Source organism: Podarcis bocagei (genome assembly GCF_964188305.1).
Source record: "Podarcis bocagei genome assembly, chromosome: 8".
NCBI lineage: Eukaryota > Metazoa > Chordata > Lepidosauria > Squamata > Lacertidae > Podarcis > Podarcis bocagei.
The window spans coordinates 85357317-85371079 of NC_138133.1; the positions used below are offsets into that span (position 1 = coordinate 85357317).

The 13763-nt window shown below is 42.8% G+C and overlaps 1 protein-coding gene across 1 annotated transcript in view; it reads right to left on the reverse strand.

Moving 5' to 3' along the window:
- The window catches only part of COL22A1 (collagen type XXII alpha 1 chain), a 194095-nt gene that overhangs the window by 65251 nt on the left and 115081 nt on the right, over positions 1–13763 (reverse strand). The window contains exons 22-24 of the mRNA XM_081204329.1: positions 12504–12557; positions 11285–11338; positions 3347–3400 (exon numbers count right to left, since the gene is read on the reverse strand). Of these exons, the coding sequence (XP_081060455.1) occupies positions 3347–3400; positions 11285–11338; positions 12504–12557 (162 nt within the window). The remainder of the gene's footprint in view (positions 1–3346; positions 3401–11284; positions 11339–12503; positions 12558–13763) is intronic.

Genomic DNA, 13763 nt, shown 5'->3' on the forward strand with positions numbered 1-13763 from the left:
TCATGTTATACTCCTGGTTTCAGTCAATCTAGCAAGATTTCTCCAGTTCCCTACTGCCACCAGAGCAGCAATTATGCATTTGTTAAGCCAACTGTTGGAAAGACCCTTACATTTGCAAAAAAAAAAAAAAAAAATACAGAACAATAAGCAATAATGGGAATCTGGAATAAGCCATTATATTTGAATTCTCTTCATCTGAGCAAACCTTATTGAAACAAATATGCATCAAACAGAGGAAATTCCTGTCCTCTTAGGATGTAAGGTCCCAGATCCTATGTTCCCTGGCTCCCAGCTGTTGTGCTAGTGTAAGGATGGAATTATGAGATCCCGTGCAACAGATGTGCTAGTGGAAAATTCTTGAGAAACAGCTTGTACATCAGGAAGTAATAGGACTGCAAAAATATGTTGTGTGCAACCAGCCACAAGAACCATGCTAGCTTTTTGCTGCCTTGCCTTGTGCAAACCATCTCACCAGTGTAACTAGTACACCACTGAAGAACTCTAAATTAGGGTGGTATTGAATTCCTCCCTAGGTATTGGGTTTTGCCAGGAAAGCCAATGGGAATTAATATATGAAAAGAATGGGAGCAATTTGGAATAGTGCAAGTATTTCATAATGGGTTGCATGCAGTGTTAGTTGTACTCGAATTAGAGCTCTTGACATTAAAGGGAATGGTGAACTTAGGTCAATTCATTTCAGTACATGTCTTCTGAGTAGAACTCTGCTGGATATAACCCTGGTTCTAAAGTGACTGTATTTGTTCATGACAGGAGTTGGTTAGAAAATTGGTCATATAAGATAGTTTCAGCTGTGGGTCTGCATAGAAAGACTGCTAACTGGAAACAGATTAAGGAAAGAAGCTGGATTTTAAGAATTGTCAACACAGGCAAAGAAAGGAATGGTTTCCAAAATAGGTAGGGTTGATAAAATGAACACATATTGTATTAAACAGTCTGCTGACTTCAGTAAAGAAACTCTGGTTGGAATATGGGGTTATACATTGGAAAAGGGTAGGCAAAGGACAAAGAGAACAACTTGATGGAAAATTATAATAAAATATAGGACAGATGGCACACAATTCCATGGAGGCTCAAGCAAATATATTAAATTGCACCTGCAGAATGTTGGCATGCTGTAAATGTCAAAAGGCATTTGTGCTACACTTATGGAGGCGCCATCCATTTACACAAAACCTTTCACTAGGAATAATAGAGGGAAAGGAAAAGGAAACAGGACAGGAAGTCCCATTAGGTCCCAAAATAATCTTACAGCGCAACCATACACACCCAGAAGATAGTCTTAGTCACTCAGATGGGGCTTTCCCCCCATTAACCTCTTGACTCTCGCTTTTGACACTTGAGATGTATATTTTTAGGACACACCTCATTTCTGGGATTGGAAGTTGTTTAAAACTCTTTGAAATATTGTATTTTAGTTGTTGCAACTTGCTGTGGGACCTCAGATTTGTGGATTAATACTAATAAGAGGAAGAGGAAGAGGAAGAAGAGGAGAAGGAGAAGAAGAAAAAGACCTGAAGACTTCAGAAGCTTACTTCTAAGTAAACATGCATAGGACCAGAAGGTAAATCAGCAGCAAACTTCTTCTTTTTTAAAAAGGTCCCTTTAATCCCCATAAAGCATGTTGGCCTAAAATGCAAATCTTCCTTTACACACACACACACACACACACACACACACACACACACTCACAAGGGAATTTGAACTGAAGCAACAGTGCTAAATGTGTGAGGTCCTTGGACGCTTATGCTAATGGGAAACCACGGCAAGCACAATAGCTATTGTCTGCTCAAAACTGGCCTTGGACACTAATATAATAGCTGGAAAATTACAGCAAAATGCTAAATACTCGGCCATTACACAGCAACAGCCCAGTGCAGCTGACTCCTTTGCCTTTTTAATCATCTTAAGTGTTTGCTTCACAATACCACAACTGAGCCAAGTCCCAGATTATTAAGCAAGGTGGCCTCATGAGCCATGGGCCAACATTATTTCTGAAAATAAATAGCTTTCTCTACTAAACAAAAAACAAAACAAGAGTACCCAGAAGTGCCCAGAGGCTATCAGTATGTGGAACATGACTGTATTTCTACATAGCAGTTCCCTCTGGAGAGCAGAGCAAGTTTCGGCAAAAAGGCAAGGAGCCATTTGTTTAAATTTGTGACTTAATGGAAGGGTAGAAGTTTGTGATTTCTTCGCCTCGTGCTGAAAAGCTTTTATTTTCATTTTTGTTGCTTTCCAGCGCTTTGACCTGAATCAAATCATCATCATATATACATATTTAAACACAAACAACATGCACAAACAATGTTCAAGCATTTTTCTACATCATGAATTGTAAGCTTTCCCCACTCCTTTTGTTTTTTGTTCTTATTTTGATGAACTCTCCTTATAGGAAAAACAGTAAAGAGTCTTGAGGAACCTTAAAGATTATGCTTTTATGGCAGCATAAACTCTTATGGTCCAGAAAGTTCACTTCATCACATTCTCTGGCTTATGAAACCTTATGGCACCACCTACATGCTAAAGTACAATCTTCTGGGAGGCTAATCAGAAGTAAGACCCACTGAGTTCAAAACATCGTAGAAGCATAGAATTGTAGAGTTGGACAGGGACCCAAATTTTTCTCTGGTCGAACCTCCTGCAGGAATCACAGTTCATGGGCCTTGCTTCCAGGTAAGTACTCTTATGAGTCCAGCCTTCATCTTTAAGCTGCCAGAGGATGCTTGGTTGTTGCTACAGCAACACACTAACATCGCCACTAAGTGGGAACTTGTCTTTATGGTGCTTCTACATAATATTACATGGCAGGTAGGAGCAAGCTTGAAGGGGAAAGTACATTTGAGAGGCAGCACCAGGTCGAATCGCTTATTAATGGACTTCAGTGATGTACGCCTTTCCAACTACAAATTTATTTCATTTTCACGTTAGATGGTCTGGCTTCCATTGAAATTTCTTTGAATGTTTTGGGGAAAGGGAGATGTGCATAAACTAGGGTGAGCATGGGGTAGGAAAAGGTCAGTATACCTTTCATACTCCAATGCTGGCTTGGAAAGAGGGAAAACAAAGGAGCTTTCCAGTTACCATACCTTGGCTTTGAGTTCTGTGCACTCTGAATTAACAGCAAATTGCAAGCTAGAATGGGTGAATGCTAAATTGAACGCTTTATCAGCATTTTCTGCCCCAATAACTAGCATAGCAAGGCTAGCTATAAGATATATATTATAAATGTAACTCCCGAGAGCATGGGTTTGCTGGCTCTCCTTGAATGCTAAATGAAAAGTCAGGTCTTTTGAAAATAAGTGTATAATTTATGCCATTTAGTTACCGGAGGTCCAGGCAATCCATCAACTCCTGGAACACCAACATCACCCTTCTTACCCTGAAAATGAAACAGAATTTTTAAAAAGTTACTAACCACATCCAGAGATGACACACAAGCCCAGTTCTTGGTTTGATTACTCTGTCTCGGGGGGGGGGGAGCATGAACTTGTTCCGTCTTCAGTTTCTATGGTACTAAGACATCTTGTGTTCCTGAGGTTCATGAGACAGATGGACAGACAGACAGACAGATACCATAGATAGTATGCCACTCTGACAGAGCCCATTTGCCCCCACGATGGTCCCCGAGGTGATTCACACAAAAATTACACCAACTTCAAAAATGGCAACGTTAAAATGACTACAAAATCGGGCACTGAACACACACATAATCTATAACACAGAGACAGGCCGAGCAGCTGTTTCCATCCTGTTTCAGCCTCGTTGGTGCTCAGTCAAAGGCCATTTCTGTCCAGGTTCTGCGGGACTTTGGAAAGAATGCACCAAAAGTCCACACACAAAATACTTGTGTTTTAAATTGCAAGCATTTAAAACGGGGAGTCCTGCTAACGCTATGGGACTTCCCTTTCCTTTTCTCATGGACTCTCACAATCTGCACTGGCACATATTTTGAATTTCCATGGTGTGGGCTACACGGGGGAAAGGGTAGGGAATTTCTGTCCCATAAACAAAGCAGAAGTCTAAGAGGACCCTCTGGAGCAGACTTTGATTGTCACCAGTCTACACCTTCTTCTTGCTGAACCTTTCTCTTTTCACGGAGGACAAGGCTATCAGCAGATACTATAGCTATGTTCTACTTCCATGGTCAGAGCCGGTATTCCGGGACTTCCAGTTGCTGAGAATCACATCAGGCAAGATGGCTGTTGAGCTCATGTCCTACCTGGGAGCTTCCTAAAGGAATGTGGTTGGGCGGTGTGAGAACAGGATGATGCTAGCTCATTTGGTTAGGGCAGCCTTTCTCAACCTGTGGGTCCCCAGATGTTGTTGAACTACAACTCCCATCACCCCTAGCTAGCAAGGCCAGAGCTCAGGGATGATGGGAGTTGTAGTCCAACAACATCTGGGGACCTACAGGTTGAGAATCACTGGGTTAGGGCGTGGTGCTGATAATGCCAAATTGCAAGTTCGATTCCTTGTTTGGGACAGCTGCATATTCCTGCATTACAGGGGGTTGAACTCAATGTTCCTCAGGGTTCCTTCCAACTCTATGATTCTATGCTGAGCTAGATGGGCCAATTGACCTAATTCAGCAGGCTCTTTTTATGTTTTTAATTTCTTAACCTTCTGTGCATTTTTGGGAAGAACAAGAGAATGCCCTGAACAGAACATCTGATTGCCCTCGAAAAGCAGGCAGCAACAATAGCTCTCTATCACAAATCCCAATCCTGGGGAGAGCTTAACAAATAATAATAAAGATACATAGATCTGCCAGATTATATAAACGATCTCTTTCTAGAATGCAACTGAAGAGACTCCCCAGGAAAAATTATACCTGTAGATGTAACACAGTACAAAATGACATCCTGCCTGAGAGCAAGATAGACAAAGCTGGCAATTATGTCGTGCTACTCGGAGCCTGCGAATGTAGCCTTTAAATAAACAGGAGGCAACCTGACAGTCAGAAATATATGTTGTTTTTGAAACAAATATGACTTACCTTTCCTGGCAATTATAGTTCTACTCTTTGTTAAACTCAGACCATCAACCAGACATTTACAGAACGCAAAAGGAGCCTGCCGAAATTGAGCTGACCAACATCCTGTTCTCACACCAGCCAACCAGATGCCAAACTACATTGCAAAATTTGGACATGTCTGAATTATGAAGGATAGCTGTTTCTGTACATTCAGTTCAGGAAGTTTGAATCAGGTACGCTCACATCAATATGTGAAGTGAGAGCTGGACCATAAAGAAGGCTGATCGCTGAAGAATTGATGCTTTTGAATTATGGTGCTGGAGGAGACTCTTGAGAGTCCCATGGACTGCAAGAAGATCAAACCTATCCATTCTTAAGAAAATCAGCCCTGAGTGCTCACTGGAAGGACAGATCGTGAAGCTGAGGCTCCAATACTTTGGCCACCTCATGAGAAGAGAAGACTCCCTGGAAAAGACCCCGGTGCTGGGAAAGATGGAGGGCACAAGGAGAAGGGGACGACAGAGGACGAGATGGTTGGACAGTGTTCTCAAAGCTACTAGCATGAGTTTGACCAAACTGCGGGAGGCAGTGGAAGACAGGAATGCCTGGCGTGCTCTGGTCCATGGGGTCACGAAGAGCTGGACATGACTAAACAACTAAACAACAACAACAAATTTATTATTATGGTCAAAGACCAGTTCAAGAATCACAACTGAGACTACTTTCACAAAATGCTCACATCAAAATGTGAATCTAACAAAATGTCCTCATTCATGACACAAAAACATCAACAGGCCCTTTACGACTGTTGCCATGAAGGTTTCAAAGACATCCCATAATTACCTATGTTTACTTTTATATGGGGCGATTAAAACAGTTCTTCCAAAAGTCGATTAGTTGCCGATTTTGCTGCTGCTTACTCTGTTTTATTGGTTGCAGGGATTTTGCTTCTTTCTCTCATTAGAGTGTTGAATTGTTCAATGATTTTTATACCCTTGGCAGGTTAGGAAATATTTTAAGTACCCTGCCCCCTGCCAAAAGTCAGTAAGCATCATGGGAAGGACGAAGGGGATGAGGATATGTGGGGACTTCTGGGCGCACAAGGAAGCTTCTTTACCTGTCCCTGACTTATCCAGCCCCCCCCCCATGCATCCTCAAGATGGGGAACCCTCCAGAGCACATTTCTGAGCACAATTCAAAGTGTTGGTGCTGACCTTTAAAGCCCTAAATGGCCTCGGTCCAGTATACCTGAAGGAGCGTCTCCACCCCCATCGTTCTGCCCGGACGCTGAGGTCCAGTGCCGAGGGCCTTTTGGCGGTTCCCTCATTGCGAGAAGTGAGGTTACAGGGAACCAGGCAGAGGGCCTTCTTAGTAGTGGCACCCACCCTGTGGAACGCCCTCCCACCAGATGTCAAAGAGAAAAACAACTACCAGACTTTTAGAAGACATCTGAAGGCAGCCCTGTTTAGGGAAGCTTTTAATGTTTAATAGACTATTGTATTTTAATATTTTGTTGGAAGCCACTCAGAGTGGCTGGGGAAACCCAGCCAGATGGGTGGGGTATAAATAAATTATTGTTAATACTAATACTAATACTAATACTAATACTAATACTAATACTAATACTAATACGGAAGCATGTGGGTGAAGGAGAGGAAACAGAAGTCCTTCTGTGATAGCAAAATGATGTGCATGGAGCCTTGGATACAGTAAACCAGCGGTGCACTTCAGAATTTTCTGCCTTTAGCAGTTAATCCAGCCCTGGGTCCAAGAGATGTTCTTCTGTGTTTTCTTGCGGCTAATGGAACAAGGCAGCTAATGAAAGCTCACCGAGAGAGTGCATTCACAGCAGCTCATTCCTCAAGATTTATGTTTCAGCCATCGCAAAATCTAATTGCCAGTTTGGGGGAATTAGATGATCAGAAAATAACTTTCTGGCAAGCCCATGGAGCGTCCCCATCTGTGTTCTTTTGCTGGATTTGTGTCTGAGGCAATTTTGCACAGCTTACCTTTCCAAATGAGCAGTGTCAACTTGGGAAATAATTATATATTCCTTCTGAAAAGGAATTTTGCACCGCTCTCTTTACAAGCCATTTTACCTGCTATCCTTTTGCTTTGGAAGTGGGGAGCAGCAAAGGGGATAAAATAAATAAATCACTTTATCATTCAGGTATAGATTCAAAATCTATGAGGGATGGTCTCATCTCATTTCTAAATGAGGATTTATTATCTTGGGGTTCATTAAATTATTTCCTTCTTGGTAACCTCATACAATTCCCATTATTAAAGCAGGATGGAATCGTGCCAGGAGAAAAGTGAATTTACATTTAGATCCCAGAGAGTTAGGAACACTAATTAAAAATTTTGGTGCAGCTTGGTATGTATAAATTATGTGACGCTGTGAATATAGGGGAGGCCCAAACTGTTGCATTCTCCCAAAGATGAATTCCACATAGGAAAACTCTTAACCAGATGGCAGAAACTTGGACTGAATCGGATAGTGTTTTGACAGTTCTAAGAATCTGGAGTAAGTCCCCTAAAGTCATCTATTATCAGGGTCGCCATCTTGCTATGTGCTTACTTGTGCCCTCACTGTAAAAACAGAGAAAAGTGGCTTCTGGGTAAGACTGTACCTGGCTGATTTTGGACACATGTCTACACCCTAAGGCCATGTCTGCATGTGTGTCTAAATCCATCTACTTTAGCTGCAGAAGGTTAGCAGTGACGCGCGGTGAAATTTTTCATAGGGGAACAGTTAGGACCAGAGGCACCACCCTGTGAAGGTGATTGGTGAGGGGGGGGCGACATCATGCATATGATTTCTGATGTCCTGATGTCATTCATGAGCATTGTGCCTCCCTCCTTAAGCCAGGCAGAAGCTTCCCGGGCTTTGGGAAGGTCCCGGGGGAACATTTGTGGGTCTAGCCTAGTCCATTGACCGCACAGTACTGTAGGTTAGCAAACAATAATGGGGAAGGCTGTGTCTCAGATCCACAGCACTTTTGCCTGCAAAAGTTCTCAGGTTTGATCCTCAGCATCTCCATTTGGGACTGGAAGAGACCTGTCTCAAGAACTGGAGAGCTGCTGGTCGATGTTGACAATATTGAGCCAAATGGATAAGCTTCCTATTTTGCTATTGTGGTTGAGTAAGGAGCAAGGAGAGCTGGGTTATTCTGAACCTGATGATCCCTAACGAAGGGCCATTCTGTAAACAGGCCAATTCCTCCTATTTAAATAGCAAAATTGCCATCCTTGAATATCTAGGTCTCTGAGAGTGAATGCTTCTAGAAGAAAATACTGAAGATTGACAGCCAGGACCAGATGGACTGCTCTGCCAAGTTTTATTCCCAAAGCGCAAAGCTCAGGGTTGATGCAACAGGTAGATGACTCCCACTAATATCTGACAGATGAGTGCACTGACAAACTTCCATTATACTAGGAATGAATCTTTGGAAAGAACCAACATTATACCAGGCCCTGATAATTGCTACAAGAAATGAAAATTTCCATGTAAAAAAAAATCAATGCAACTGCTATATTCTCCAGAGCCCCAATTAGGTGTTCTGATGTGCATTGGAATAATCACGCTGGGGAGATGGGAATTAGCCTGCCAGCTCTGCTACCCTTGTTGACATTCTTGCTCTCCATGAGTCAGAGGACAATTGTGTGAAGTGGGGATGATGATTCTATTCATAAGAATGCGAGAAGAGCCTGTTGGATCAGTTCAGCATCCTGGTTCTCAAAGTGGCCACCCAGATGCCCGTGGGGAACCCATAAGTAGGACCCGAGCCCTCTCCCCTCCTTTGATTTCCATCAGCCAGTATTTAGAAGAATCGCTGCCTCCAACCATGACAGTCTCTGCCATGTAGAAGCTCAGATTTTCCAGCACACAGGGGACTTCCATAATTTCAGGTGGCTCCCCACATCATATGTCTTCTCTATTTGGGTGGTAAATATAGCAATGTTTTTCTCCCTGCTGCACTCCAGATTGTAGCTTTCACCTCTTCCAGCTTCTCACTCAAGGAAGGCCAGCTGTAGGTTTGAGGGGGCCATCAGGAAATTGCTCTGTTGTGGTAACTCTGCCTTCCTAATGGGATTACTCAACAGTAGTGGGCAGCAACAATCCACTATTGAAACTTCCCACAATGCCCTGACGCAGCATCACCTTTGAGAAATGTGGGCAATTAAAGTGGCAGCTTCAGTGAGGTTCTTAGTTGGAAATGAAAGTGATAGGACTTAGTGAAAGGACCATTTGGGTGGAACACCATTTAAATTCCCCACAATGCCCAGGGGCAGCATTACATTAGGGGCATTCTGGGGGTTGTAAATGGTGCCTCTCAAACGCAGCTTCCCAATAGGAATGAGGTTTGGGAAACATTTGGTTTCGTAAGGGCCCAGGATAGGCATCAGTGAAGGGCTGTGATGAGTCCCCAGCAGCAAGCCCAGTGTGTGATGTCGCAGTGCCATAAATGTGCTCAAGCAACTAGGTCTAGATGCAGGTACCATTGATGTACCTGGTTACAACAGTGCTGAGCATTGCTGAGCATTGCTGAACATTGCTGAGCATTGCTGAGCATTGTTCACAGTTGATGACATTTAAAACAGAAGCTGGCTCCCCCATGTCTCATAGAATCATAGAATCATAGAATCATAGAGTTGGAACAGACCACAAGGGCCATCGAGTCCAACCCCCTGCCAAGCAGGAAACACCATCAGAGCACTCCTGACATATGGTTGTCAAGCCTCTGCTTAAAGACCTCCAAAAAAGGAGACTCCACCACACTCCTTGGCAGCAAATTCCACTGTCAAACAGCTCTTACTGTCAGGAAGTTCTTCCTAATGTTTAGGTGGAATCTTCTTTCTTGAAGTTTGGATCCATTGCTCCGTGTCCGCTTCTCTGGAGCAGCAGAAAACAACCTTTCTCCCTCCTCTATGTGACATCCTTTTATATATTTGAACATGGCTATCATATCACCCCTTAACCTCCTCTTCTCCAGGCTAAACATGCCCAGCTCCCTTAGCCGTTCCTCATAAGGCATCGTTTCCAGGCCTTTGACCATTTTGGTTGCCCTCCTCTGGACACGTTCCAGTTTGTCAGTGGCCTTCTTGAATTGTGGTGCCCAGAACTGGACACAGTACTCCAGGTGAGGTCTGACCAGAGCAGAATACAGTGGCACTATTACTTCCCTTGATCTAGATGCTATACTCCTATTGATGCAGCCCAGAATTGCATTGGCTTTTTTAGCTGCCACGTCACACTGTTGGCTCATGTCAAGTTTGTGGTCAACCAAGACTCCTAGATCCTTTTCACATGTACTGCTCTCAAGCCAGGTGTCACCCATCTTGTATTTGTGCCTCTCATTTTTTTTTGCCCAAGTGCAATACTTTACATTTCTCCCTGTTAAAATTCATCTTGTTTGTTTTGGCCCAGTTCTCTAATCTGTCAAGGTCTCATCTTTCAATAGAAACTCCTCTTCTGACAGTGTGTTGGATAATACACAGATCAGAAGACATTACACTTAATGGCAAAATAAGTCATAGGGGGCTCTTAAGACAAGTGAATTCTGTTATGTCAGAGGCCCATTGATGGAATGCTGCCTTTTAATGACTCAAGACTGCAAATCTTGTGAGAGGAGCTGCCATTAATGGGAATGACATCTAAATCACAGAACTGTGTGCTCATTTGTTGAATGCGGTAAGTTCTGCTTCCTAATAGCTGCCAATAAAAGAAGAGAATCGAGGGAAAACTCATTCCCTTTATGGATGCAGACATTTCCTTTTCAAGCCCACATCTTAGATCAGCAAAGCTTTCTCTTTTGCAAGATCCTTCCCCCCGCTCAGGCTCTTCCCCCATGTTCCATGCTCCTGCCAGTTTGCATCCAAGTCCACTGAAACATTTCCAAAATCTAAGCTAAGTAAAAGCTAAGTAAACAGGAATCATGAATTTAATAACATTGGGAGCCCTTCATATAGGCTCAACTCCCTCAGCTGTTCCTTATAAGGAATGCTTGTTCATCCTGGTCACCTTCTCTGCACAGACAGAAACAAAGGCTTTAATGCTCAAAATGGGACTTTGCTCTCCGTCAAGATTGGACTTTTGATTACAAGAGTCTACATAACAACATGTGTATAACTGATTCCCCCACACTTTCCCCCCCTTTTTGGGCGAATAGAAATAGGGAGGGCAGTGAGAATCATTGACAGTAGTCTATTAAACACTAACAAACAATTTAGGCATTTCCCCCGTGCTAACAAGTTGGAGCATGAATAAGTAGAAGCATTGCCCACCCTTTGACCTTGTAAGCCAGCAGGTCCTAGTTTGCCTTCTGGTCCTGGAGGGCCCTACAAACAGCAAAAACAAAATATTTAAACAAAGTGATCAAATTGAAGAGGGAAGAAATGCACCAGCAAATTACCAGTTTCCACATTCAACATGTGCTCATTGTGCTTCCCTTCCACCTCCTTTTTATTCAGTTTTTTTAAATTGATTTTCCAAATTTATAAACAAACAAACAAACACACATAAATCCTAACTGTAATTATTCCACTATTATTAACATTGTTAGGTGACTTCCTCAAATCCCCCTGGCTGAATTTCACTGTATATCATTGTAACAGTTTTCCAAAACTAATTTCTCATAAAATTTACTTAGTCAATTAACTTCTTTCTTACTTTCCATATAAACATTAAACATATTATTATATAAAACCACATGTCTAAATCCTAAGCCAATCTGGTATTTGCAAGTATTGCTATTTAAATTATCTTAACATATTTAATTAAATATTCTTTAAATTTCATCCGTTCTTCCTGGTACTCCTCCTCCTTCTGGTCACGGACTCTTCCGGTCAGGTCAGCTAGCTCCCAAAAGACCATCATCTTCATCTGCCATTCCTCCACTGTTGGGACTTCTTGTGTTTTCCATTCCCTTCCACCTCCTTTTACTGGTGTTAGTGTTTACTGCTATGTTAGTGATCTGCAAGGTATCTCGGGAACTGGTGTCACAATTTTGGAACATGGCTTGGTTCTTTAGTTCATATATTTAGCTTTGTCTGTTGTCCTCTGTCCCTGAAGGCAAGGGAAACTGCCTCTGTGCAGATGCAGAGATTTTCCCTGCACTGAATCTCAGGTTAGAGCTCTGAAGCATGCATCCCAAGTGGGCTGAAAGTCAAAGGAGCATATCTTCCTTTGAAATTTAAGGACAATTTCCATGCTCCTGGAGTCTTTTGTATTGGTTGCATGGGCTTGTCTGGAACTTCGGATCTTTGCATCTGAAGCAAGAACCATGCTTCAGGGTCAACAAACATCTCACATTAACGATATCGCCATCTTATCCAGGGCTCGTCCATGGTTTGGACCAAAGACCTCTCACACCCTAGTTTGAGAATCAAACCAACAAACCAGACCTGAGCTTATTCAGGACTCAGCATAATCCATCACTGCACAAGACATTTAAAAATACGAACAAATGAGCAACTCAGAGTGGGAAGGTTGCAAATTACTTACTGGGATACCCGGAGTTCCAGGAGGGCCTATTGAACCTCGTGGGCCAGGAGCTCCCTGTAAACAAATCAAAATTAGAAGGTTAAAAAATTACTTTATGTTGCATCTAAAATGAATTACTTCAGCAGTGTATCGTATTGATCTGAGCAAGGGAATTGAGGAAGCTCAACTGTGGACAGCTGCCTACATTAAAAAACTTATTGCAAAAAGTTATAAAGATGCCAAACTGCAGATAGCTATAAAAAAATAAATAATAATAATAACAAGAACATACTTAGTTTGTCTCTAAGGTGCTACTGGACATTATTTTTTTAATTTTTATATATATTTCAACTGCGTCAGACCAACACGGCTACCTACCTGAAGAAGAAGAAGAGGAGGAGGAGGAGGAGTTTGGATTTGATATCCTGCTTTATCACTACCCAAAGGAGTCTCAAAGCAGCTAACAGTCTCCTTTCCCTTCCTCCCCCACAACAAACATTCTGTGAGGTGAGTGGGGCTGAGAGACTTCAAAGAAATGTGACTAGCCCAAAGTCACCCAGCAGCTGCATGTGGAGGAGCAGGGAATCAAATCTGGTTCACCAGATTACTAGTCTACCGCTCTTAACCACTACACCACACTGGATGCAGATAGATATGTACAAGATGTATCTCTCTGCCCCCCTTTGCATCCTCTCCTGTACTCCTTTTCCTTTATCAATCCTCTTATCAATTTATGAGTTTAAATCTACATGTGAAGTCTACTTGATGCAAACATGCATTTCAGTGTTTTGGAGGCTGTTCGATAGGAACAGATTATCTGCCTTTGGAGATTTGCCAAAACCCGAGGCTGAACAAACATGAAGACTTTCCGTTCCTTCCATCTCAGCTGCTTGTGATGGTGCATGGAATAATTGGTTCACTGGATGGGGCAGAGCTGTTGTGCTGCCTTCCTGACAGGTAGGTGGCATTTGCTTACCAGGAAGGAGAAGGGGAGGGACTAAGCGATGGGGAGGTTGTTGTTGTGCAAACACACTGACAGAGCCTATATGGCACTGCTGGTGGTGCATTTAGCCTATGCCAACCTTCCAGACACCTTCTCCTTTCCCTCTCCCTCCTGGAAAGCAGCAGTGACCCACTTGCCACAGGAAGCTAGCATAGTGGCTCACCCCTACCTCTGAATGGCAGCTCCATCATCCCTGACCATTGGCTGTGATGACTGGGGCTGATGAGAATTGGAGCCTGACCACAAGTGGAGGACCACAGTTTCCTCATTCCTGTGCT